Raw genomic sequence first — 24350 nt, 5'->3', positions numbered from 1 at the left:
GGTTTGTTTTCCTTGTGGGATTGTATTTTCCTGTTATAGCAGATTGCTCAGTTGAGTACTTTGCGTTATGAAATTCGCTCTTTTTGACCCTTTTCGTTCCTTTACGTTGCTGTCATGGCCTTGTAGATGTTGCCATATAGTAGCCAAGCTTTTTTCAAAAGCGCTTTTGTTAGTACAGTCAGCCAAACAAAAGAAGAATGATTCCCCTAAGCTCGTGGATGGTGTAGATAGAGTAGCAGTACTAAATTGAATTGGTCCACTCATACTTGCAATTTGATAGGCCTGTGGAGTATCTACCGAGGTGGATTTCCAGTGCACCACATCTTTAAGACACTTTCGCCCTTCTATAAACCTCTATGAGCTACTTTGGATTTTAGGTGAAATAAGAAGGGTAGGGTTGGTTATATCTGGTGTGTAGGAGGAAGTATCACATCAAAGTTACTAAATTGCTCTGTTTTGATTTGATGCCAGTTACAAGTTGGCATTTCTGTTGTTTCGCTCATCTAGAGGGTATAAGGCTCTTCTTAACGGGCATTCGAAGGTTCTAACATTTCGGCGATTTCATCTGAGGTAGTTGAGTAGTTGGGGGGAGGATGAGCAGACAGATATGGCAAGATCCGGGTTGCTTTACATTGTAAATAATGAGTCTTGTAAAGAAAACCAGAGTCTAGAAAGACAAATTCCAGCTAGGGACCCAACCTTTGCACTGAAAGTGACAGAAACCTGAAAAGTGGAGCTTCCAAGCTGTAACATAGAAAACTTCAATCCATTACCATAACCTTTACTTTTACTATGACCTAGCAATTTAGCTAACAAAGAGATAACAAAACCTTCATTACAGTTTGGAATCTCATGCTGTATGCCTGTCTCATTCCAGAGCCAATCAAGTTGAGATGCCAAGAACAAATTTAGTTTACCGAAATATGAAAAGATGCTGCAATCTAAGCATACAGTTCTCTTATCTGACCCTGCAAGGGCCATGTCTCATATCGGTATCATCACGAAGATATAAAGGAGCTTGCAATTTGGTTGAAAATTTCAATATATTATCTAACATGTAGTTCTAGCCTTCTAGGTTACACAATGAAGCTGGAGTACATGTAATTGAATACTTCAAGATAATGAAACAGATTCCAAAAGCAACTTTGACAAAACCAGTCCATGTATGTACACCATGTTCCTATCTTCTTGTCCTTCTCGTGCACTAACTTTGGAGGCAAAAGTTGCATCCTTATCTACCCATCAGTCCACTTTTTTGGTTAACCAATTGACAATGTCGAAGAAAAAGTTGGAGCTGCTTGAACATACTGAAGCACTCTTTTCATCAATTCCCATAGAGGAAGAACCTGAAACCTGAAATTGTCTTTTGCTTCTTTGCAGTTTCAGGTCCAATTGCATGACACCATTTACATATGAATTTATAAATTTGAGTCCTGTACACGTTTGCAAAATTGGAAAGAAATAGTGCAAACAGTGACAAGTACCTTTTTTTATAAAAATCAATTAAAAGAAAAGGAAAGAAAGTACAATTCTACAAACAAAAACATAAGGTAAAAAGAAGCCCTTACTTTTAATGATTCCAGGGAATTGATAGTGAAGAAACAGAAATTCACAAGATGATAAAATCACTATTGGGGCAAAGAATAAGAAGAAGAGGCAGCATTTTTCAGAGGCACTTTCAAAGCATGTGCACCACCTGATCCAGGACCAGGCCCTTCTTCTTCATCCACAATGAAGACATCCTCAGGCTCCCTTAAAGCTCCATGAACCAACACAACCCCAAGGCCAATGGAGAGTCCCACAATGATATGATATTTCGCACTGGTAAGAAAAAGTGCGACGATTGTGACCAACAATAGAGAAATCGTCACCAATCGTTCATCGATCCGGTAGCCTAGAACCATCAAGGGTTGGTCATGCAGGAAATACAGAAACAACCATGCAACCATCGTGATGATGAAGACAATCAATGAAATGGGATGCCATAGTAGGCTTAGGAAGAGAATGAACAATATGATTATGGCATAGTTCATACGAAAGAACACCACGTTGGACTTGATTCTTTGGATTGATTGGTTGAAGGTGGTGGGAAGTGTGAGATCTTGCAGCTCAATCATCTCCAGCCATGGCCTACGTTTGCCAAGCCCCGACTCGATCTGTTCTTTTGCACGTGCAACAAAATGTAGGTTCGAGGAAGGAGGGGGTTCTGTCGGAATAGTCCCGTAAGTTGTCATCGTCCGGTGGCAGGCAGAGATGGAAAGAAGAAGAAATGGTATGGAGGTCTGTGGCAGAGAAAGAGTGCAGAATCTGTGCAGCTTGGATTTCTAATTTTAGAGTTTAGTTAGATCACTGATCACATATCAGCTACGTGTTGGGTTAATGTTTAAGTTGTTTGACTTCAAATATTTTACATGTACAAAATCATACAAGTAGTTTTATACAGAAAATTAAAAAATAAAAAGTGAAATTGGACGGTGCCATTAGTTCCATACAAAGAGAAGTTTGACAAGTTCTCTTATTATGTATGAAGGATTTTTCTACATTTTTGTTCTTCATGGAATAGCAAATTCTTCTTGGCATAATAAACCTTTGACATTCATCAACCAATACAACGCATAGAATGGTAGAAACTCTTGAAACAATTTCTGCAACTCTTCTAGGGCAGTCACTGACTGGCTGGGACCTCTCCTTGCTGTACCCTCCACGGCCCTCCATAAAACTTTGGCTTCATAAGAGGCACTGCCTGGCCAGGATGATCCTCCCAGTATTTCTCCTGCACAATTTTAAAGGTGCAGATTTTATTTAGGTCTTCAAAATTTGGTATGACTAGATTTATCACCATTGAACTTTGGATAAATAAGTAGACATGTATATCCAGTTAAACCAATTCATCGATACCTTAATCTCAAAAAGATATATAAACTAAACCAGTTTCCTAAAAAAGAATGAAGTGAGCTTGGATAAGAATGGAGATCATCATATATAAGCGAGCAAGTGACAAGTCCAGATTAGCTAAGGGACATTGGCAGGCACATTAAGAGTTGGCGCCAACACTTCTGTGACACCAATGATGTAATCTGACAGAAAGCTGAAATGAGACCGAATTCTTTGCCAATCACTCAATAGATACAAAAGGAAAATAAATAAATGAAAGAAAAATCTAATGGTAGGTTGTTGACAACCACAAGAAATCTCCTATTGAGGCCAGAACTGAAAAATAGGGCATCTTCCCAGCCCTGTTCCTCTATTCTCTGGGAATATTATCAATGATCAGAGCAAATTAGTTTCTCTTTAGATTGCAGCTCTGCGACTAAAAGGCATATGGCAACAACCATAAATTACTGACGGTGAAGTGAACTAGACCTATAGACCTAATCAATAAAGTGTGTAGGAAATTAGGCATCGATGCTGCTCCTTCCAGCTCCAAACCTGTTGACAGGTCTGACAAAGTGACACTCCTCTCAGCTATGCCACAGGCATGAACTCATACAATATATACCTTGAAGCTGGAGAAACAATGCCATGAGCATTATCAAATGGCCTCTCCTAAACTATACATCAATCAAACAAACCCATAAAGTTCACAACAGATTTCAGTCCAACAAAAAGATTTAAGAAGAAACCGAACTGCGGTGCAGGATTTACTCTATTTCTTATAACACTAGTTTAGGACATGTTCTCACTAACGTTAGAGATATAAGCAGCTTGACAGAGCTCAATCAAACAGGTTTTGAAAATTCAAAACGTCTATTTTGTGCACCATTTGATGATGAAAAAAAAGAAAAGAATCCAACTTTCTCTTCCTCTGAACTACAACACCAGAACTAAAACCCATAAACAAATTTTTGGTCTAGACCCACTAAATTAACCCAGAAAATTAACAGTAATATTAATAAAATAAAATCACAAAAATAGAAGACACGGCAAAGTAATTACCTTGTATAGCTGCTCAGTGATAGCAGAGCCAACGATCCCAGTGTAGAAAGCGGCTACATAGATAGTGACCAAGGGTGTAAACGATTTGGGTCTGCTGTAAGGCTCAACCATGGTCCAAAGAATCATTCTTTCCCACTTTGTGTATATATAGTCTGCATATTTCCTCCATACATAGCTCGTCATTTCCACCAGAATTTCTTGCTCAGCTACAAATGGGTATTTTTGCAGTTTCTCTACAAGAGGATACGTAATCTAGGGTTTTCTTATTACTGGGTTTTCGGTTTTTTTTTTTTCTTTCCCGAATTTTCTCGGCAGCCAAACGAACTATTTCAATCAGCCAAGCCGTCGAAGAAGAAAGGGAAAACCGGTTGAAGATAGCAGAGAGAGAGAGAGAGAGAGCATATATAAAATTTCTACGGCATGTCGTTCGCTGAAGTTTGGGTAAGGAGCCAAATGAGGCCCAAACAAACACTAACACGTGCCCATCACAAAACAAAGTTACCTTTTATTTAGAATGCTGCTATTTCCTCACCTAAGTATCTCATGCCATCTAACAAGTCCACAACAAATTTGCAGAAATGGTTGAAGAAATTAGTTAAATGGTAACTTAATTGCTAATATGGTGAGAAGAAGGTTGCTGGCAATAGCTATTTGATTGTGGGTTAGACAGAGTATATATCTTCAGTGTCTTTATTGGATATTAGACCACAAACTGACTGCAATTCCAAATTGTGCTTCCAATTGGTTGCCTTTCTATGCACTCTTCTTTCATTCCAATTTTGATCTAATTCCAATTATCACTTTTGTGCAACCTTACAGAGAGGGCTGTTTTCCATAGGGACGAGGGGTAGCTATGGGGAGGTGGGGTTGGGGTGGATTATTTTTTACGTTTTTTCAATTTTTAAATATATATACATATATATATTCTTGCCATAATATTATAGGTTTCGCTTGAATTAATAATGAATGGGTATTTTAGGAATTATGGTGGGTGAAAAGATAGGATTGTATTTTTTCAAATTTATATGATGGGTGAAAAGATAAAGTGGGTGGGGAAATAGAACAAATGGGTGGAAATAATAGCACTCTTTATTTATTTTGTTTTTTAAATAAATATTTACTGTATCTTTTAATGTTTTTATTATTTAGTTGAGCAAGAGAAAAAAAATGATAAAGACGAGAAGAGAGAGAGACAGATTAAAGAGATGATGAGAGAAAAAGATAAATAGAGAAAATGATTTTCTAAATAAGCAAACTTCAACCTGATTGTCCAGCTGTTATAAACTTGGAGAAAGAAAGAATCACTCATATCATATATTATGAACCTGGAACGTCTTTGTCCACAGAATTTTCAAGTAAATACATGACATCCAGAGTAAGAATGACAAAGAATGTGGCAGAACAGCAACTTGTGCTTTGCGTTGTTTTGCGTAGGGGGAGGGAGCAAATATACAGAATACAAGTACCAAGCTCAAGCTGACTATTGTGGGGTTTGATACTGTATGGACCGATTTTCTTAAATACAATTGATTGAGTTGAAGAAGTTCTATGATGAAGCAGATTCCGAGGGCTTGTCCTTCGGAACTGAGGAAGGTTCCAGTATAAGATCTCCGACTCCCTTTGGAGGGCCGATGCTGCAACGAGCTGTGTTGTGTAATGCAATAGCATCCTTTAACTTCTGGAACTGCATAAGATTATGGACACAATCAGGTCATTTGAAATGAAAAATGTATGTGAAATTTCCTAAAAGCATTAGAGCAATTCTAAAACTTCAGCATCCACATTACCTGCATCACACATATAAATCTAACACAATGAAAAGAAGATAATGGAAGATGATTGTTTCCAACAGTATGCCATTCAAGTTTACTAATTCTCCTTTATTCAGCTAAACTAATCAGATTTGGAGTTTTACACAAACTATGGTTCCCATTTTTCAAAAAGTAGGTACTTCAGAGGGTACAACCAGTTTTCTAAGGTGTAAAAAGAAAAGAGATACTATAAAAATCATAAGATTCAACATTCTTCCCGGTAACCTAAATGATGATACAAAAAAGAAAAAAAGAAAAAGAAAACAGAAGTTCAATAAGTACCTTAGCAAGTGAACACGAAAAGGATTCAAGCTGTCCCTCAGCTCCACGATAAAAGTGGAAATAGGGAAGTACCTTCACGTTCATACTTTTGCACATTGGCTTGTTCTCGTCAAAATTCACTTTCAGGAATAAAATCTCAGGGTGGTCTTCAGCTGTTCTGCAGAGCTGACACATGCATTAAACAACAATATCAGGAACACAGCACCTCAACTATATAAAATCAAGTGTGATACATTCAACATTATCTAAGTTTCCATTGAAGTGAAGTAGTTTCGAGGAGATTTTTACGAAATGAATTTTTAAAATTGAAGACTTCTTATGTTCCATTGGACATTTAAGCTGAATCTTTGGGTAGTAAAGCCATCTCGCCTCCTCAAAAACATATATACAGCAGTTTGAACTGGGTGACTTCTTGTTTATTTATAACATAGGCGGCATGCAATATAACCAGGAAAAAGTGAAACAACCAAAGAAAACACTCAGCTGACCAGAATTAGTTCCGAGTTCTCCAACAAGACATGCCACTGCTTCCTTAGGTACAGTTGACATCTGGAATCAAACCATTCCAATGAACTTGAAGTCTTACAGTTCAAGTTAGCAAGCGCAAACCAGGAAAGGTTTCAATGACACCAGTCCTAGTATACATGTATGTATTTACACATATACGCATATGAACATTACCTTCTTCGCCGCTTGTTTTAAGGTCAAACAACTACGGATTTATTGTCTCAGAAACTATACGAAAGTTTTTAAAGCAGAAAGTAACTAGAAGGAATGAAGACGACTTGACTTTTATTTCTTCAAGTAGTTAAAAACTGGAACAAAATTATGAAGAAATGTTCAAGTGACAAAGGAGATTACCTTAGGAAATAATGCACGGCAAGAAGCACACCAAGTCCCATAGAATTCTACAATAACTAATCTATCACCAGCTTGGCCTAAAGCACTCAAAAATTCTTGTGTAGAATGAATGTCAACCATATTTGGAACACTTCTTTCCCACCATTTTGGCTGGTCTCTGTCTTTTTCAGCAACAGTTGCCTGTACCTGCATGCAGGAAAGGGTACAACAAATACACAAGAAGCCATAAAACATTCAGTAATTATCAGCTTAGTCCAAAACTTAGGGAAAACTAACAAAAAATAATTTCCAATCGATTTTCCTCTTCCCTTTTTAGACTATCTAAATCATAAAACTTGGCAATAATGAGGGCCTTTCTGGGTGAAGTGAAGAAAAACTGAAAAACTGAAAATTTGCTAACCCAAATTTCAACTTTAACAGATAAGCAAAAAAAGCTCCGAAATGCAATTGAACAAAACAATTTAGACAAATGGGTTTCCCTAAAATACTTATAATGTGCAGAAAACTTGGTAATTGAACTCAATTCACAAACAAATTTCCCAAAGGCTTATAATATATGGCCCAATTACAATATCCCAAAAAATGGGTCCTTTCAAATTCAAGCAAATATTGAGTAGATAAGAAATAATTGGAAGAAAATGACCAGTTATGGTTAGAATTACCTTCAAATGCACCAACTGCTTTCTGGGTCTGAAAGCAACGCGAGTAACAGATGAATATGAAAGAGGATAAACCCTTTTATATGGGTTTTGATTGGGTGGGAGGCCCGGTTGGAGAGAATTGAAGGAGGAGGTGAGCAGAGACGAAGAGAAACGTAGTGAATGGAATGGTAATCGAAAAACATCAGCCATTTGACTTGAAAAAAAAATAGAAAATATAGAAAAAGATAATTAAATAACAGAGCTTTTGAAGATTTTGAGAAAGCTGAGGTGGGTGAGCTCTGCATGTACGTGGGGGTCAAAGTCGCCGAAGAAGAAAGGCCATGGCTTTAAAGAAGAGGAGGTGTGTGCGTGTGTGATAGTATCTAGTGCTGTGTGTGTGAACCAGAAGACGATGTTAGTTTTTGGTTGATTTTTTTGATGAAAAGTTTTTGGTTGATTTTGATTCTACTTCTTGCTTTCCAATTTCAATTAATTTTTTTTTTCAAGAAAAAGCATATATTTAGAATTTTTCTATTTAAATTCCACACTTTTCTTTTTTAACAGGGTTCAAAATATATATAATAATTTTTCCTTTTCATTTAGTTTTCTTTTGTATTATAAAAAAAATACAAATAATCCTGCTTTGTAGTTGCAGTTTTGTGCATATAAATTTTTAGTTATTAGGACATATGGTAACACACAAATTTAAGAACGTAATAATTAAAAGTTGGGTAAGGGCTGTTTTTGTGATTGCATAAGTGACAAACGACATAATAACATTACATTTTAGTAATATTTATATTAGTTTTTGTTGACTTTCCAAGTGGTTTTTAATCTAAATTTTTATAATATTTAAAATGAAAATATTGTGTAATTTCGTATTTAACTTCAAAATTCTCTTCATATTAACGTGTTATTTCTTTCTCAGTTAAGAATTTTTTTTAGGGAAAAAATAAAGATTTCTAGTGAGTTGATATTTTATATTCAGTAAGCGGAATATTTTGGAAAAGTAATTGAGTTTTGCATTATTCACTAGAATTGTAAAAGTCAACAGAACTTTAAATAGGCCGTGAGAAGAACCAGGCCGCTAACCATCTAGCCCACTTGGGCCATAAAGAGGGTCTGCCTTTTGGGCTGATGCCTTAAGATTCGGCTTACCCAAACACCCCCAAAACAAAAAATAAAAATAAAAAATAAAAAATACAGAAAATGACATGATGTTACTACCATAAGAGAACTCTAATCTCTATTGATCTATTATAAAGATTGCTTTGAAAGTTCCTCAAGAAACCCAAAAGGCAATAAAAGAAAGATTGCTTCGAATTTAAGAGATTGCAGAAGTGCTGCCAAACACAGATTTTTTTAACTGTCTAGAGATGAATTCCCAAACCATTGAGGTTGAAGGAGGGATTACTCTTTAATATGAACTCAAAATTACATATATTAAGACAACACTAATTTATACTACCAGATGATGTCTCTTTACAAAGTTACAAAAATTACAATTCAGCATTTAGAGGCTGGATCCTGTTCATGGTAGCTCCTATTACATGAAGCAAACAGATGGAACAATACCTTCTATTATGGTTCATCATGCTTCAAATAATGTACATCACACTTGCCTGAAACTAAGCATGTCGCAAAGAGTGAGCTCATGGATCAGGAAGTAACTGATACTGCCACCTTTCTGCGAAAGCCTCATAATCTTTGTATTCATGACCTTATAACCTTGCAAAACATAATCATATGGTTCCATGATAGCCGAATTCGCCAACCACCGCTCAAACTTCAACCAGATGACTCCACCTGGGATATGCTTGGGGGTGGCTACTAAGCACTAGGCAAAAGAACAGACTTTGAAAATGATAAAGATCCATTGTTAGGGGCACCCTGAATATTAAGAATCTTAGTGACCAAGTTGTATATGTGGACATTTTCAAAACTAGGAACCTTACGACCTCTTGCAAACTGAGGACCATGCCCAACGAATATGGTTCTCATGGAAAATACAGCATTGTCATAACCATGTGATCCTCCACATTCTCTCCGCTTCGTCCTCTTTTGTTCTATCTTAAACCCCTCTTCAACCAACCCTATTATAGGCGGAATTCGATCACTCGCTGCATAATGGAGCCTACTAGGAAGCTCCTCCTTAAGATACATTCTCAAATTCTTCCCATTCTCAACTTTCCCTGATTTCAATCCTTCATTCATCTTAGCAACAACATTCGAAGGATCAATTCCTGAAGGCGGACGAATAGCAAGTAATGGAGTATGTGACAGGACCCAATTATCAGGAATTTCAATCCAAGAGGCCAAATCATCTAGGTAAATTAGCTTTTTATCACAAGTACCAACCATCCCATGATCACCCACCAAAATTATAGTAACATCCTCAAAGACCCCTCTTTTCTCTAAACCTTCAATCAACCTCCCAATCATCCTATCAATTCTAGCAACAGCTTCAGTAATCTCAGGATCATCAGGCCCAACCTGGTGACCCTGATGATCAGGGTCCTCAAAATACAGAGTCATAAACGCAGGAATTTCACTACTAGGCAGATCAAAGTAGTTCAAAACAGTATCAACCCTTTGCTCAAAAGGAACAGAACCATTATACTGCATGCAAAGCTTTTCAGGGCAAGTCCAAGAACCTTTATTTACCTCAGAACCAGGCCAGAAATAAGTGGCAGCCTTCAAACCATGATTGACCACAGTCTCCCACAAGGGCTCACCTAGCCACCACTTGGGTTCGTGGCTTCCCATGTTGAAAAACTCCCCTGTGTGCGGATCCACAAAGTGGTTGTTGACTATTCCATGATAAGCAGGGTAAAGACCTGTGACAATTGAGTAATGGTTGGGAAATGTTAGAGTCGGGAACACAGGAATCAAACCCTGCTCGGCCTCGGTCCCATTGGCGATGAGTCTACCGATATTCGGCGTCGGAGTCTTGAATTGGTAACCGAATCGAAAGCCATCTGAGGAAACTAATAGAACCACTGGATGGTCAAGTTTTGCTAAAACCCGAGCCTTGGATTCGACTGATGTGGAGTTGTGTGCGGGCGTTGCTGTGGCCTTTGATGGGTACGAGAAGAAGAGGAAAGCGAAAGCAATAGCAGCGGAGAGAGCTATGCAGGTGATGAGCAAGAGAGAGATGAAGATGATGGTGGTGCTGGGTTTGTGAGAAGGGGATGAGGTCGAAGGTGAGGAGGTGGATGAGTCTGTGTTGAAAGAGAGCAGAGCCGTAGCTGGGTTTGGAAGCTCTTCATCTTGGGTTGGGATCGGTGTGGGTTTCATGGGCAACGAATCCGAACCCATTTCGACAAACCAGCTAATTTCTTCTGGTTTTTCTTCAATGGGTTCAAAGAATTGGAGAATTTGTGATGTGGGTCTTGCTGTTGAGCTATGGAGAAAGAGAAAGAGAGGGGCTTGAGTAAGATGCAAGGGTTAAAGGTTTGGTCTTGTTGTTGCAGACAGTTTGGTGGAAGTTGGCTTTCAACTTTCAAAGAAGACGACTTGTTAATTATTTTCAACTTTTCTGTGGACCTGCTTTGAGCTGGAAGGAAGGTATGTACGACAACGGATTGGTGTTGGATATTCCAATTATACGTAAAACGACTTGTCGTTTCTCTGTCCTCTCCCTTTCGTTTTTGTTGACGACGTCGTTTGACCCTTCACTCTCACACACACACACAATCAAGCAAACAAGAAATAAAGGTGTCTGCTTACTGAGAGGGGAGTTTGAGCAGAAAAATGGCGTTCTTGAGCATGGGAGAGGCCCACAGGAGAATCAACGACTACCTCAACCGCTTCTCCGACGCCGTTTCGGCCCAGGACGGGGCTTCCCTCAAGCAGCTCCTCTCTCTCTCATCCAACAACCCCGCTATCCTCTCTCTCGCCGATGCCCTCAACGTCTTCCAGGTCATGCATTTACATGAATGTGAATTTATATATGTATTTGTTTCAATTGGAATTTTAGGGTTTTGATTAGTGCTGTTATTATGTGTGACAGGACGCCAATAGATTGATTAAACAGTCCGATAACGACACTCAATTTGGTGAAATTCTGGTTCATCTGTTCCGTGCTTTTCAGAGTTACCGAGTCGGGAGCTTCATTGATTCTTACCAAGCCTTTGAAAAATCTGCAAAGTATTCATCTTTTAGATTGATTTTGATTAATTCTGTTATGTGTATGTAATTTTATATCTGGTATTGGTATTTGACTATTGGTTGTGGTGGATGTGCAGTGCTTTTATTCAGGAGTTTAGGAACTGGGACACAGCCTGGGCTTTGCAAGCATTGTATGTTATAGCCTATGAAATTAGGGTTCTAGCCGAGAGGGTAAGACCCCCAATTTCCCTTTTCTATTTTTTCCCCTTTTAATAAAAGAAAAGAATAATATGTGCTTTATAGTTGACCTCTCACAAAATGTGTGCTTTATTTTATTACTGGTTGTGGATATTTTGGGAAGAGGATTCAAGTGAAACTGTTATGTGTGGCTTTGTAGGCTGATAAGGAATTGGCTTCAAATGGAAAGTCCCCGGAGAAGTTGAAGGGAGCTGGTTCTTTCCTTATGAAAGTTTTTGGGGTTCTTGCTGTAAGATTTCTTACTTTCATATTCAATTTCTTTCGCTTCTCTTACTAAAACTTTGGTATGTAGTTTTTCCTCTCTGAATGAAAGTCGATTGTTTTACTCCTGCTTCTATAACATTAACATTTGCATTTTTTTTCTTGGATTTTTGTGAAAAATACTACTATAAATTTAAAAACTAATGTCATAGTTTATCCTTATGAATCCATATTGCTAACGCTTTCATTATTGTATCCATTTTAGGGAAAAGGACCAAAACGTGTTGGAGCATTATACGTGACTTGCCAGTTGTTTAAAGTTTATTTTAAGGTAAGATTTTATGCACATCTATGAATTTATTAATACTTCCTCAAATATATCTGAATTAGCTATTAGGGTCTCTTTTGCATTCTGAGTAAACCACACGGAACCTGAGCTGCATTATGATGAACTATCTTTTATTACTCTGCAGCTTGGTACAGTTCACCTTTGCCGCAGTGTGATAAGGAGCATTGAAACTGCAAGAATATTTGATTTTGAGGAATTCCCTAAGAGAGATAAGGTCGGAATTGACTTTGATTGAGCAGATGTGATTTTCTTTCCTGTTTTTTTCTTCTTCCTGCCCCCTTTTGAATTGTGCAACTAACTTTTTTCTTTATTCTCACTGTTGTACTGTGATATGCAGGTCACTTACATGTATTATACAGGCCGCCTAGAAGTTTTCAATGAAAATTTCCCTGCTGTAAGTAACCTAATTTCCATGGTGTTAGTAATGTGCAAGTTTCTTGTTTATTAAGTTAAGTGGTGTTTTTGGTTTTGGTTCGGGGTCACCCTCTGGATTCTTGAATTCTGGAATTTAGAGACACTTGATAGAGAAATGAGCAGTTCCATCCTGTGTCTTATGGTCGTTTTAAATAATGAAATTGGATTAGATTCACTCACAGCAGATGTGTCATTAGATTATAGATTTGATATCAGTGGGCGTCTTATCCTATACTGAATTCACTTATTTCTATGCATGTGAAAGCTCTACAACTGAAAATCTAGGTTGTCTTCAGCCGTGCTATTGACTAAATCGACTTTTGTCACCTCGCAGGCCGATCATAAATTGTCGTATGCCTTGAGGCATTGCAATCCACAGAGTGAAGCAAATATAAGGTTCGGTTCAGGTGTGCTTGTTGCATATTTGTTGCATCTGTATGATAGACTTTATGAGGTATCTTTGTAGACAAAATGATTGTTGTTGTGCCTATATATTCTTTGGCTTGAATCATCTTTTTATTTGTATGATGTTGATACTAGAATTTGATTTTGATAATTGACCAAACTGATCTTCTAGTATCTATCATGATAAGACAGATGGATGATCATTTTACTTCTATTCTGTTGGTGTTACCTGAATCTAAAATTCAACATCTCTTACAGAAATGGTGCATACATCAATATCCTTCTAATTTTCTGCCGTTTAGGTTTATATTCTTACTCGTCATAAAACATCTTGTGAGAAGAAGTCTAACATGAGATTTATTAAATTTTGTACCATCCTTTTATTTTCTACTCATTTTTAAATTGTTTGTATTTGCATAGGATGATATTGAAATATTTGATACCCGTGAAGCTTTCAATCGGCATCTTACCAAATGATTGGCTTCTGGAAAAGTATAACCTGGTTGAGGTTTGTCATTCCCTTTGATTTGTTTGTTTTGATTTGTTTGTTATTTCCTTTACCTACAAGAGAAATTATTCAATGGGGTTGATGATTCGAAATGAGTTTATGTTACTTGTATGCTTCATAAATCTATTTACCAGTGTTCTCAATGAAGAAGAGTGTAAACCTTAGCCTGCCCCCACGCCCATTTCCCCCCTTTCAAAGCTGTGACTAAATCCTAGTTTACAACTTCTTGCCTTCACAGTATAAGAATGTTGTACAAGCTCTAAAAAGAGGTGATCTCCGACTTCTTCGGCATGCTCTTGAAGAACACGAAGATCGGTATGCTTGGCTTTCTTTCTGAAAATCTTGAGATAGATAAAAATCATTTTCTGGAAGATGGAAACTGAGTCCGTTAAAATAAAACAGGTTCTTGAGATCAGGTGTATATCTTGTCCTAGAGAAGCTAGAACTCCAAGTCTACCAGAGATTAATAAAGAAAATGTAAGTTCCCGTGCCACTTTTTAAAGTTTGATAGTAGAATTACTCCGAAGATTCAGTTCATGACTACCACATGCTCATTGTGCAGTTACATTATCCAAAAGCAGAAGGACCCGATCAAAGCTCATCAGCTGAAATTAGAAGTAATTGTCAAAGCATTGAAATGGCTTGAGATATCCATGGATCTCGATGAGGTGGAGTGCATAGTGGCCATATTAATATACAAAAATCTTGTGAAGGGGTACTTTGCACACAAGAGCAAAGTTGTAGTTTTAAGCAAGCAAGATCCTTTCCCTAAATTGAATGGAAAGCCTGTCAATTCATAGAGAAAATTGACAGAACTAGTTTGGTGATGAAAAATATGCTATGTAGATGTTATGGGTTGGCCAGTTTCAGTTCCTCGTCATTGGAATGAAGAATTGCTGCTTTGTACCTGAAAAATGTTGTCAAAGAGAATCATATGGAGGGGGTTGGGCCACATACGAGGCAGCTTATAACGACAAAAGCTATACAAGTCTTATTTTTACAGCCCTTGTAATTTTGAATTTTGTGAGTCATGTTTTTCTTTTTAGAAAATCTTGAGAACTCAACAGCCATCATAGATTCATGTTCATGTTCATTATTCCCCCCAAATATATATATATAAATTTTGTTAGGAATTATGTCTATTTCTCCATTGATATCCACTCTCTTCAAACTTGATTTCATCTGTTCTTTATTTCTCCATTTTCTGACATTTTTTCATCTGAATATTAACATTGTTATTCCTCAACAGGCGCACTGTTGATGTGTAGTAACCTGCAAATTAGTAAATTAATGGGGGTTTATATTGTTTTACCACGGTTAATTCTTCTTGCACCTCTGTGCTACTGTGAATTAAATACGTACAAAATCCCAGTAAACAAATAGATGCATAAGCATATTGCCCTTATAGATAATCAACTCATTGGACAAATATATCAAAAAGGATATCATCAAGAAATTCCAGGCATTAGGCAAAATTTGTAGAGGTTCCATACACCAACGAAACTCCCAAAAAAGGGGAAGGAAAAAAAACAAATCAAAACAACTGTCACTTCAAATATGTAATTGCTTCAGTACATAAGCGCTCATCATACTATTGGAACATGATCTGAAATATATCTACTTGGCGGTGCATGAAGCAAACTGACAAACTTCAACTTTGAAGCACCATCAGAGTTCAGAGGGAAGGGTAGTCTGTATGTTTGAAGGCATCAGAATATTATAACCATCTGCTGCAGTTGAAACGAGCATGCCAGGAATCTGAGCATGCCAATGAAGTTCTTTGAGGTCTTTTTGTCCCTGTTACCATAAATAACCATGAGTTAAATGACTGAACAAGTGACAGTGAGGGTTTTTCGAATAGAACAATCGGTCAAAACTGTTTACCTGATGGACAAAAAGAAGTTGTGGAGGTAAATCTTTTGGAGCATTCACTTGCTCCTTTGTTTTAGCTTTGAATTCTGCCTCCTCTTCCTCGTCATTTTCCAAAGATAGATCCCATATTCTGGTAGCGAAAGCCAAGTGACAAAATATTTTGAGATCAGACATAGAAAGCACGAAAGTATTAGGTTTTAATGTAGGATTATCACTCTAATCTGGTCTTTAAATATTACTTACGTTAGCTGATTGTCAGAAGATGACACTGCCAAAGTGGAGGCTTCATGTGGACTCCACTCAATGGATGTGATGGGGTGTTTATGGTATTCAAAATGTGCCACTACAGAATCTCCTTCCTACGTGCAAATAGAGGAAAGAGGATAAATAATTTTAGTTGTTGATTATCAATGATCTTAAAAAAAGCATAATTGAACCCAATTTAATACTCATGGTAAATGAATTACAAGAGAAAATGTACGGATACAGAAGTTTCAACGAGGCATACCTTAAGCAATCTAAGATCACGAATGGAAAAAGTACCATCATCACTTCCAGATGCCAGCATACAACTAGCCAGCCTAAGAAAAGAAAAATGGTGCCAAGGTCATCATATCATATGAAGCACAAAATGTATCACAACAAACAAAAACAACTAACGTTCAAGATTTAAGCACCTATTCCAAGAAATAACATTCACATCTGCATCATGCGCCTTAAAAGAAGTTGCTGGTGACTTTCCCAGACGGATATCCCATATTGCTATGTTCCCATCCACAGAACAAGAGGCAAATACATCAGGTTCGGTAGGACTCCACTGCAAAGATAAAAGGTAAAAAAGTATCGCTAATGGATCAGAAAATATTAAGGAAAACTACTCTAACTAGATTGTAAGGTTGACTATATGCTTTATAACAACAGATCGAACTTTAGCTTCCCATCTTAACTACATACTTGCAGATCCTCCACACTTGAAGTATGTCCAATATACGGAGTAGTATCAACATTCCATGTGGAACCCGATGTAGGTTCCCACAAATGTATATAATTCTTGCAATCCCCTTTTAAAATCAAGAACATAAAAAAATCATTAGTTTCAATGAAAAAAACTATATGTTATTAAATACCCTTGATAGAGAAAAAGAAGATATTAAACTAAGTTAACAATAGTACCAGATAGAAGCCTTCCAGGTACAAGTGGACTCCAGTCTAGAGCAAACCCTTCATCTTTATGCCCAAACTTAACCAATGGAGCCTGGTTAAAAACTGAAGAAGCTCCCTGGCTAACGTCTGCCTCTGATTCTGCTAAAGCATTTAAATGAGAACTGAAGTCCCAAACCTGCAAGAGTAGCAGGATTAATCCATGTTTAAAGTAAAATGTAAATGGTCATTCAAGTGTCAGTTTAATATGAGGAACTTGTATTTAATGTAGTTGTGAGTTTATTCTATTAAACCATATAAGGAACTTGTAGTCATAATCTATTCTTTATGCTCAAAATATGTACATATTTATATAAATTGTAACTGATGAAGAACTCATCCAGGATATAAGGATATAAAGCCTGACCTGCACATGACCAGTATCTGCCCACGATGCACATATATGGGGATTTTGTGTCATGGCGCGTATACGATTAACACATCCTTCATGAGCTACCTTGCGCAACTGTACATGAGAACAAGAAACATGGATATGCACATAGATGAGATCAAAACTAAGCAAGATGAAGGTGAGATGAATCATGTCTGGGATGTAACAAAATATTGCCTGCAAAACCGGTGCGCCAGATCCACCAGCCTCCTCATCATCGCTATCTTCGTCACTATCACTATCCTCACTATCCATATTAGAGTCTTCATCTGCAGGTTTGGCAGGCACTGGTTCGCGCTTTTTCCCAGAAATGTTGGATACTTTAAATATTCCAAGAGAGTTCCAAGCAGCTTTCTCTGCCTGCGCAACAAGAAGTTTGAGTATTCACCATCACTATCGTATGGGTGAAAGAAAAGCGAGAGATAAATCATTCAGAAATTTAAAAGATAAAGCTCACCTGAGTCCCGGCAACGAAATACACTGTATGGGGGAACTCTGTCCGAACCAACCCCAATGTATCTCGTACAATATCAAAGCTGTCAAAAGTAATTCACTTTTAGCAGTGAATTGGAAACCTCTAAAACATAATTCAATACTCTGCGTAAGCCATAAGAGTTTCCGACGTTAAAAAAGCTAAACATTAACAGCCAAAATAACAATAAAATGCAATAGCCGTATGCTTAGTTCAACTTAGTTATACTAAGTTCAGCTAACCAAGCTCCAACACTTCAAACCCAGAATTCAAAGTTTAAACTTTATGCCTTTCCTGCAATTTCTGGGCAACCAAAAAGAAGAATAAATAAAATTCAGAGCAACCTTAAACAAGGCCAACCAATATGGAAGGCATGGAGAGAATTGTAAGCTGATGGGTCACACTGGAGCTCTTCGCCTTCCTCCAACTTGTCCACTCCTGGTTGCCATACCTTCGCAGGCATCGATGGTATTGCAGAGGAAGAAGACCCATCTCCTTTCTTTGAGCCCTAAACAAGAATTCAATTCGATTGAATTGGTGAAAGATAAACCCCAATTGACTGAAGTAATTAAACAATTAAAGGCGATGGAAGTGGATTGGAGCTGACCTTGTTCTTTCTCTTGGCTTTCTTAGGGTTCTTGATGCTTCGGACCATTTTCTAATCTTCAGGTTTTCCAGAAACAGAGACTGATGAAGCAATGAGAAACAAAGCAAACCGAAGAGAAAGAGGGGTTTTGGTGGGGCTAGGGTTTTAGCTTATCGGGCTTCAGGCTTCCTGCTAATTACAATGCTATCTTTTTCCGGCCCAAAAATAACTTATTCATAAAACAAAAGGGCCTGGGCTATTGGGCTAAAACTGACTGCTTTATCCGTTTGAGCTACAAAAACGAAAAAACAAAAAAGTGTCTGTAATGGCATTACTTCTTGGAGTTTGGCTGTGGTGCGCCGGCTGTACCTGTACAGCCCATCACATGCTAGTCACGTGGGCTTTTTTTAAAAACAAGTGAAACTGGTTCTTTTGGTTAACCAGTGAAAATAAGGAAAAAAAAGCTCCCGCGCGTTCAAAACCTAGGCTGCACACAGATCGATTTCGTCTATCTCCTCCTCCATAGCTTTGCACAGCCACAGCTCTATTTCGGTGAAGTCACAGCTGCACAGCTTCGTACAGCCTGAAGAAGCTCCCCCCACTTCGTCTTCTCCATCTGAGGAGCATATTTCAACCAAAACCCAGAAACCCACTTCGTCTTCTCCAGCTGCTTCCTCCATCTCGGTAAGTTCGTGTGTTGATTTTCGTTATGGGTAATTGATGGTTCTATTTAATTTATTCTTCTAGTGATTTTGAATTGTTGTTTCAGTTTTTTCATTGAACAATTCCAGAAATTAATTATTCAAATTTTGTATTTCTTTTCCCACTGTGCATTTCTGCTGGGTTGTTATAGTGCCTCTTGATCTGATTGTATATATGAATACCCATGAGGCCTCTGATTGTGTATGATTTGATTGTGGTGGGTTTGTGATTCTGAAAGTGGCGTGAGGTGAAGTGGGTATCTGACATTGATGGCTGTAATGTTCATGCAATTGCATATTTCTGTATGCAATTACTAATAGCCTGTATGCAAATCCAAGTCATTGAATGCAATTACAGTATATAGTTTTTTTTTTCCAAAGTATGCACGTATCTCAACTTTTGCTTGTATTTATTTGTTCTTTTGGTATCCTTGTTCTGTCTTGTTCACTAGAATATCCTCCCCACTTGCACATGTTACAAAAAAATCAGGGTGCAGTCACCTGCTTCACTGTTTCAATTAAGTTGCAAGATTTCAGACTTGTCTCCCATGTTGTTTTCCAATTTGTATCATATTCTGTATGCAACATGCCGTAGGGATGCAGTTGTCATTAGTTGGGTGTCAAATATCATCAAACTGATATTTTCCTTCCAACAGGTCGCTGCATCTATTCTCATTTTGTGATATTATAGTTTGCTCTCTATTTCTGTCACCATTTTTGTGTATTTTGCAATGCTGACACCAGTAGCAATTGCTTTTGCTAGTTTTCCTGTTTGTTTGTATGTTTGTGGGTGCACCTCTCTCTCATGCACCCACCGATATCATACTCACAATAGACATTTGGGTCAGAGCAGGCACCAACAAAATTTGTTGCAAAGACCTGTCTAGTTTCAAAATTTTATTGTCACAGTTAACGAAAATTATGCGTGCCCCACAGAGTTCCTTTCAATGATGTTTGCTTATGGCATATTTGTTGTATCTGCACTCTTCTTGTCAAATTATCTTCTCAGCGTGTAAGCATATTTTCACTTTTTTCAGGCAGTGGCAAACTCAACATCAGCAACTTTCTTACGTGTTGTTGGTAGTGAGTTGATTCAGAAGTACTTGGGGGATGGTCCGAAATTAGTGAGGGAACTCTTTAGGGTTGTTGATGACCTCTCACCCTCCATTGTCTTCATCAACGAAATTGATGCAGTTGGTACAAAGAGGTGAGCTGCAAGTCGCTGAACATTGATGAAAAGATTGTAAATTACTGTTAATCAAATGTTCCAGATGATCTTTTGTCTGCAGGTATGATGCTCATTCAGGTGGTGAACGTGAAATTCAGAGGACCATGTTGGAGTTACTGAACCAGTTAGATGGTTTTGATTGAAGAGGAGATGTCAAGGTGATCTTGGCAACAAATAGAATTGAGAGTCTTGACCCAGCCTTGCTTCGTCCTGGCCGAATAGATAGGAAGATTGAATTCCCTCTTCCTGATATCAAAACAAGGAGGCGCATCTTCCAGGTAAATTGACACGACTGTTTATAAGAAAGAAACAAATTCAACATCAAACGTGCCAAGTTTTTATGGTTGTGACTAACGATGATTGGATCTATTGATTGCAGATTCACACATCCAGGATGACGTTGGCTGATGATGTCAACTTAGAAGAATTTGTTATGACCAAGGATGAGTTCTCTGGGGCTGATATAAAGGCAATATGTACTGAAGCTGGTTTGCTTGCTTTGAGAGAGCGCCATATGAAGGTGAGAAAGACACTTTGATCTTCCAACCTCCCTTCCCCATCTTGAATCTCTGAAATTTGTTTATCATTTCTTACTGTGTTTGATTCAACTGGTTGCTTAATCATTGTAATTAACGTGGGTGTTACATTTAAATTGTGTGCATCAGGTGACACATATAGACTTCAAGAAGGCAAAGGAAAAGGTGATGTTCAAGAAGAAAGAAGGGGTTCCGGAAGGGCTCTATATGTGTTAGGAAACTATATATGAAATAGTAGAAAATAAAAAGGTAAAAAATATATAAATTCTATATTATATATATTGCTATATGAATTATATAAATTAGACATATTATCTATAGAATAATATATATGTAATAGTAAATTATTATTATTATTAGTTCCATATACTGTAACTGCATGCACATAAGGTTGATGGTTAAGGTTGTGCAATTGCATGTACGTCTTCCTGTTTGCATACAGGGACGTTGTGTTTGCAGTATGTCATGGACAATTGCATTATGTGACGGCCAATTGGACGTTATCTACTTCACGTAATACATTGCACACCAGAGTTTTTTTGTTGCCGCAATGGGAACATGATAGCAGGGTATTGAAGCCCCGACTTCATTTACCAAACAAGAGTTCCTACTAGATTGATAATAAAGGTCTCGTAACCATATTTTGGGGTTATTTTTTTGTACATTTTATACCCTCAAACTATTCTACCATACCGATTCTAACATTTAACATCCGATATTATGGCTGAAATTATAACATCTGAAATGACATCAGAAATGATGACAACCAACACCAAATAAATCATACAATACCGGTGTTTCACGGAGCTCGCTTCTCCAAAATAGCAATTGCTTCGTATACCTGGATTTTGTCCCACTTAGTTGAACCACCATCAAGCTGAGCGTATTTCCTAAACATCTCACCACCATCAAGCTGAGCGTATTTCCTAAACATCTCAAAGCCGATCTCAATCCCGCCATGTAAATGTGGTACTTGGTCGTTGAATCTCCTTCATCAAAGATGTTACTAGCCTCGGTGGGAGGCTTCGTGACATCATGGGCTTGTTTGACTTGTTGGCGGACATAATTCGAAGAATTAACACCATCATCACCCAACCTCTTGTTCTTAGGTGTGGTGGAGCCTCTTGAGCTACCAACCATTGAATGTGACATTGTTTGGGTTTTCTGTTTTTGTCTCTCAGATTGTGTTTGAATAATGGATTAAGTACAAAAGAGGTGGAAGTCTTTGAGTTGAAATGTAGAGGAAGTAACTCCTTAAATAATCCTTCATTTTACCTTGGTTCTTTGTAAATTATGAAAGTTATATTCAGTAATTTATGCCCAACAAACCTACCTAAAGAACGCTAAGCGACTCGTTCGTCAAGTAAATAATGTTGTTCGTTGACCAAATTACCCAACGAACTCCTTGATTTACTCAACAAACAAGGTATTTTACTTCGAAGACGCAAGGGGAGCGCTTGTTGAGTAAAGTTCGTCGTTCCCCGGAAAATTTGACGGACTAAAATACTTTATCAAACAAACACGCTATTTTTTCACGCAAATGCAGGGGGTGCGTTCGTTGAATACAGTTGGCGTTTCCAAGGAAATTGGACCCAACTAACTTACTTTTTCAAACAAATGAGCTATTTGTTCATGCGAACGCAGGGGTTGCGTTCGTTGAGTAAAGTTGCCCGTTCCTCGTTTCTCGTTCCCAGGAAAAATGGGCCCAACTAACTTACTTTTTTTAATTAAACGGATTATTTGTTCACGCAAATGCAAAAGTTGTGTTTGTTGAGTAAAGTTACCCATTCCCCGGAAAAATAGACCCAACTAACTAACTTTTTCCAACAAACGAGCTATTTGTTCACGCGAACGCAGGGGTTACGTTCGTTGAGTAAAGTTGCCCGTTCATGGAGAAAATGGGTCAACTAACTTACTTTTTCAAACAAACGAGCTATTTGTTCACGCAAACGCAGGTGTTGCATCTGTTGAGTAAAGTTGCCCGTTCCCCGGAAAAATGAGCCCAACTAACTTACTTTTTCAAACAAATGGCAATTTGTTCACACAAACGCAGGGGCTGCGTTCATTGAGTAAAGTTGCCCGTTTCCCCCAAAAGTATACCCAATTAACTTACTTTTTCAACCAAACGGGCTATTTGTTTATACGAATGCAATGGGTTGCGTTCGTTGAGTAAAATCTCCCGTTCCCCAGAAAAATGGGCCCAACTAATTTCCTTTTTCAAACAAATGGGCTATTTGTTCACACGAAGGCAGATGTTGCGTTCGTTGAGTAAAGTTGCTCGTTCCTCGGAAAAATTGGCCCAACTAACTTACTTTTTCAAACAAACGAGTTATTTGTTCATGCGAACACAATGGTTTGCGTTCATTGAGTAAAGCTGCCCGTTCCCCATAAAAATGGGCCCAAATAACTTACTTTTTCAAACAAACAGGTTATTTGTTCGCGTGAACGCAGAGGTTGCTTTCGTTGAGAAAAGTTGCTCGTTCCTCGGTAAAATTGGCCCAAATAACTTACTTTTTCAAATAAACATGCTATTTGTTCACGCGAACGTAGGGGTTGCGTTCGTTGAGTAAAGTTGCCCGTTCCCTGGAAAAATGGACCTCACTAACTTACTTTTTCAAACAAATGAGATATTTATTCACGCGAACGCAATGGGCACTTTCGTTGAGTAAAGTTACCGTTCCCTTGGAAAATGGACCCCACTAACTTAGTTTTTCAAACAAATGAGCTATTTTTCAGGCGAACGCAGGGAGTGCATTTGTTAAGTAAATAAAAGTTCACGAGAAAGAAGAAGACATGAATGGGTGTTTTGTTTTGAGTTGAAGAAATTACTATTATTATTTTTTAAGGAAAAAATGTATGGGTGCGATATATACTATTGTTGGTTTAATTGGATCTATCCTCTTATATTTTTCACGTGCTTCTTTTTTAAAACTATTTAAAATTTTGTTCTTATAATAAAAAGGGAATAAAATTACAAATATATGCACATGACTATGACTCGAACCTAGGCCTTGTACCAAGGGATATGCACTAGAAACCAAATCCACTAAATACACTTCTATATTAATGTGTGTCTATTATTCAATATTAGTTTACACAATTCGGGATCTACCCTCAAGTCAAATATGCTACATGACAATGTGTATTACAACGTAATTTCGATAATTGGTCGCTTTGTAATATAATATGTTCGGCTTATTGCCCCTTATCGTTTCTCATGCTCTGTATTTCGGTTAATTTCGACCTTCGATTTATAGTTTAAAAAACAGGTGTAATTATGCCTGTACAAAAGAATAAGATTCATTTTTCTGAACAATTAGGGGTTTGCGCACAGAAGGACTTGCATTGCATCATCGTCATGCAATTGCATATGTTCAATGCAAATACCGACCCCCTGTGTGCAAACTGAACAAAGCTTAACAACGTTATGCTGATTAATGTATAGCGCAAAGACAAACAAAACCAAGCAAACACTTAGTTGACCCTATGTCTATTATTCAATATTAGGGTTAATGACATTGTGTTTTACACAATTCGGGATCTACCCTCAAGTCAAATGTGCTACATGACAATGTGTATTACAACGTA

At 37.7% G+C, this 24350-nt stretch overlaps 5 protein-coding genes and 1 long non-coding RNA gene across 7 annotated transcripts; 2 read left to right on the top strand and 4 right to left on the bottom strand.

The window, feature by feature from the left end:
* LOC18769599 (uncharacterized protein At4g29660) lies at positions 1037-4409 on the bottom strand. Of its 2 annotated transcripts, none has more exons than XM_020567617.1 (2): positions 3937-4409; positions 1037-2773 (listed from the first exon to the last, which is right to left on the bottom strand). In XM_020567617.1, the coding sequence occupies exon 2, from the start codon at positions 2232-2234 to the stop codon at positions 1629-1631; it is 606 nt and encodes a 201-aa protein (XP_020423206.1). In that variant the 5' UTR covers positions 2235-2773; positions 3937-4409; the 3' UTR covers positions 1037-1628. The 2 variants fall into 2 exon arrangements, with proteins under 2 accessions (XP_020423206.1, XP_007202801.1); XM_007202739.2 differs by having other exon boundaries at positions 2377-2773; positions 3937-4350.
* Positions 5222-7929, bottom strand: LOC18769051 (thioredoxin-like 2, chloroplastic). Its single transcript, XM_007202477.2, has 4 exons — positions 7553-7929; positions 6891-7076; positions 6030-6194; positions 5222-5620 (listed from the first exon to the last, which is right to left on the bottom strand). Exons 1-4 carry the CDS (start codon positions 7739-7741, stop codon positions 5483-5485), a joined length of 678 nt encoding a protein of 225 aa, XP_007202539.1. The 5' UTR covers positions 7742-7929; the 3' UTR covers positions 5222-5482.
* LOC18769243 (ectonucleotide pyrophosphatase/phosphodiesterase family member 3) lies at positions 8873-11076 on the bottom strand. The gene has a single exon (XM_007201901.2). It carries the CDS (start codon positions 10847-10849, stop codon positions 9362-9364), a length of 1488 nt encoding a protein of 495 aa, XP_007201963.1. The 5' UTR covers positions 10850-11076; the 3' UTR covers positions 8873-9361.
* LOC18769097 (enhanced ethylene response protein 5) lies at positions 11226-14928 on the top strand. The gene is made up of 12 exons (XM_007202102.2): positions 11226-11452; positions 11544-11680; positions 11779-11872; positions 12039-12128; positions 12366-12431; positions 12574-12663; positions 12787-12843; positions 13198-13259; positions 13689-13776; positions 14015-14091; positions 14179-14253; positions 14339-14928. The coding sequence occupies exons 1-12, from the start codon at positions 11285-11287 to the stop codon at positions 14574-14576; spliced, it is 1242 nt and encodes a 413-aa protein (XP_007202164.1). The 5' UTR covers positions 11226-11284; the 3' UTR covers positions 14577-14928.
* LOC18769130 (glutamate-rich WD repeat-containing protein 1) lies at positions 15204-18499 on the bottom strand. The gene is made up of 12 exons (XM_007201948.2): positions 18319-18499; positions 18056-18219; positions 17697-17775; positions 17417-17599; positions 17216-17314; positions 16822-16987; positions 16603-16709; positions 16326-16465; positions 16157-16229; positions 15892-16007; positions 15661-15778; positions 15204-15573 (listed from the first exon to the last, which is right to left on the bottom strand). Exons 1-12 carry the CDS (start codon positions 18364-18366, stop codon positions 15445-15447), a joined length of 1422 nt encoding a protein of 473 aa, XP_007202010.1. The 5' UTR covers positions 18367-18499; the 3' UTR covers positions 15204-15444.
* On the top strand, positions 20298-21016 carry LOC109950443. The gene is made up of 3 exons (XR_002272644.1): positions 20298-20504; positions 20606-20746; positions 20892-21016. It is a non-coding gene; the product is annotated as an uncharacterized LOC109950443 (long non-coding RNA).

This window comes from Prunus persica, chromosome G7, assembly GCF_000346465.2.
Source record: "Prunus persica cultivar Lovell chromosome G7, Prunus_persica_NCBIv2, whole genome shotgun sequence".
Lineage (NCBI taxonomy): Eukaryota > Viridiplantae > Streptophyta > Magnoliopsida > Rosales > Rosaceae > Prunus > Prunus persica.
This window is presented reverse-complemented; position numbering and strand designations above follow the sequence as displayed.

Coding starts and splice junctions, on each gene's coding strand:
- LOC18769599 (XM_020567617.1), bottom strand. CDS start 2,234: ATGACAACTTACGGGACTATTCCGACAGAACCCCCTCCTTCCTCGAAC.
- LOC18769051 (XM_007202477.2), bottom strand. CDS start 7,741: ATGGCTGATGTTTTTCGATTACCATTCCATTCACTACGTTTCTCTTCG. Junction 7,077..7,552: donor AGCAGTTGGTGCATTTGAAG/GTAATTCTAACC, acceptor TCCTGCATGCAG/GTACAGGCAACTGTTGCTGA. Junction 5,621..6,029: donor TTTCGTGTTCACTTGCTAAG/GTACTTATTGAA, acceptor AATCTTATGCAG/TTCCAGAAGTTAAAGGATGC.
- LOC18769243 (XM_007201901.2), bottom strand. CDS start 10,849: ATGGGTTCGGATTCGTTGCCCATGAAACCCACACCGATCCCAACCCAA.
- LOC18769097 (XM_007202102.2), top strand. CDS start 11,285: ATGGCGTTCTTGAGCATGGGAGAGGCCCACAGGAGAATCAACGACTAC. Junction 11,873..12,038: donor TTAGGGTTCTAGCCGAGAGG/GTAAGACCCCCA, acceptor GTGGCTTTGTAG/GCTGATAAGGAATTGGCTTC. Junction 12,844..13,197: donor TCAATGAAAATTTCCCTGCT/GTAAGTAACCTA, acceptor GTCACCTCGCAG/GCCGATCATAAATTGTCGTA.
- LOC18769130 (XM_007201948.2), bottom strand. CDS start 18,366: ATGGTCCGAAGCATCAAGAACCCTAAGAAAGCCAAGAGAAAGAACAAG. Junction 17,776..18,055: donor ATTGGTTGGCCTTGTTTAAG/GTTGCTCTGAAT, acceptor TACTTTTGACAG/CTTTGATATTGTACGAGATA. Junction 15,574..15,660: donor AACTTCTTTTTGTCCATCAG/GTAAACAGTTTT, acceptor TTATGGTAACAG/GGACAAAAAGACCTCAAAGA.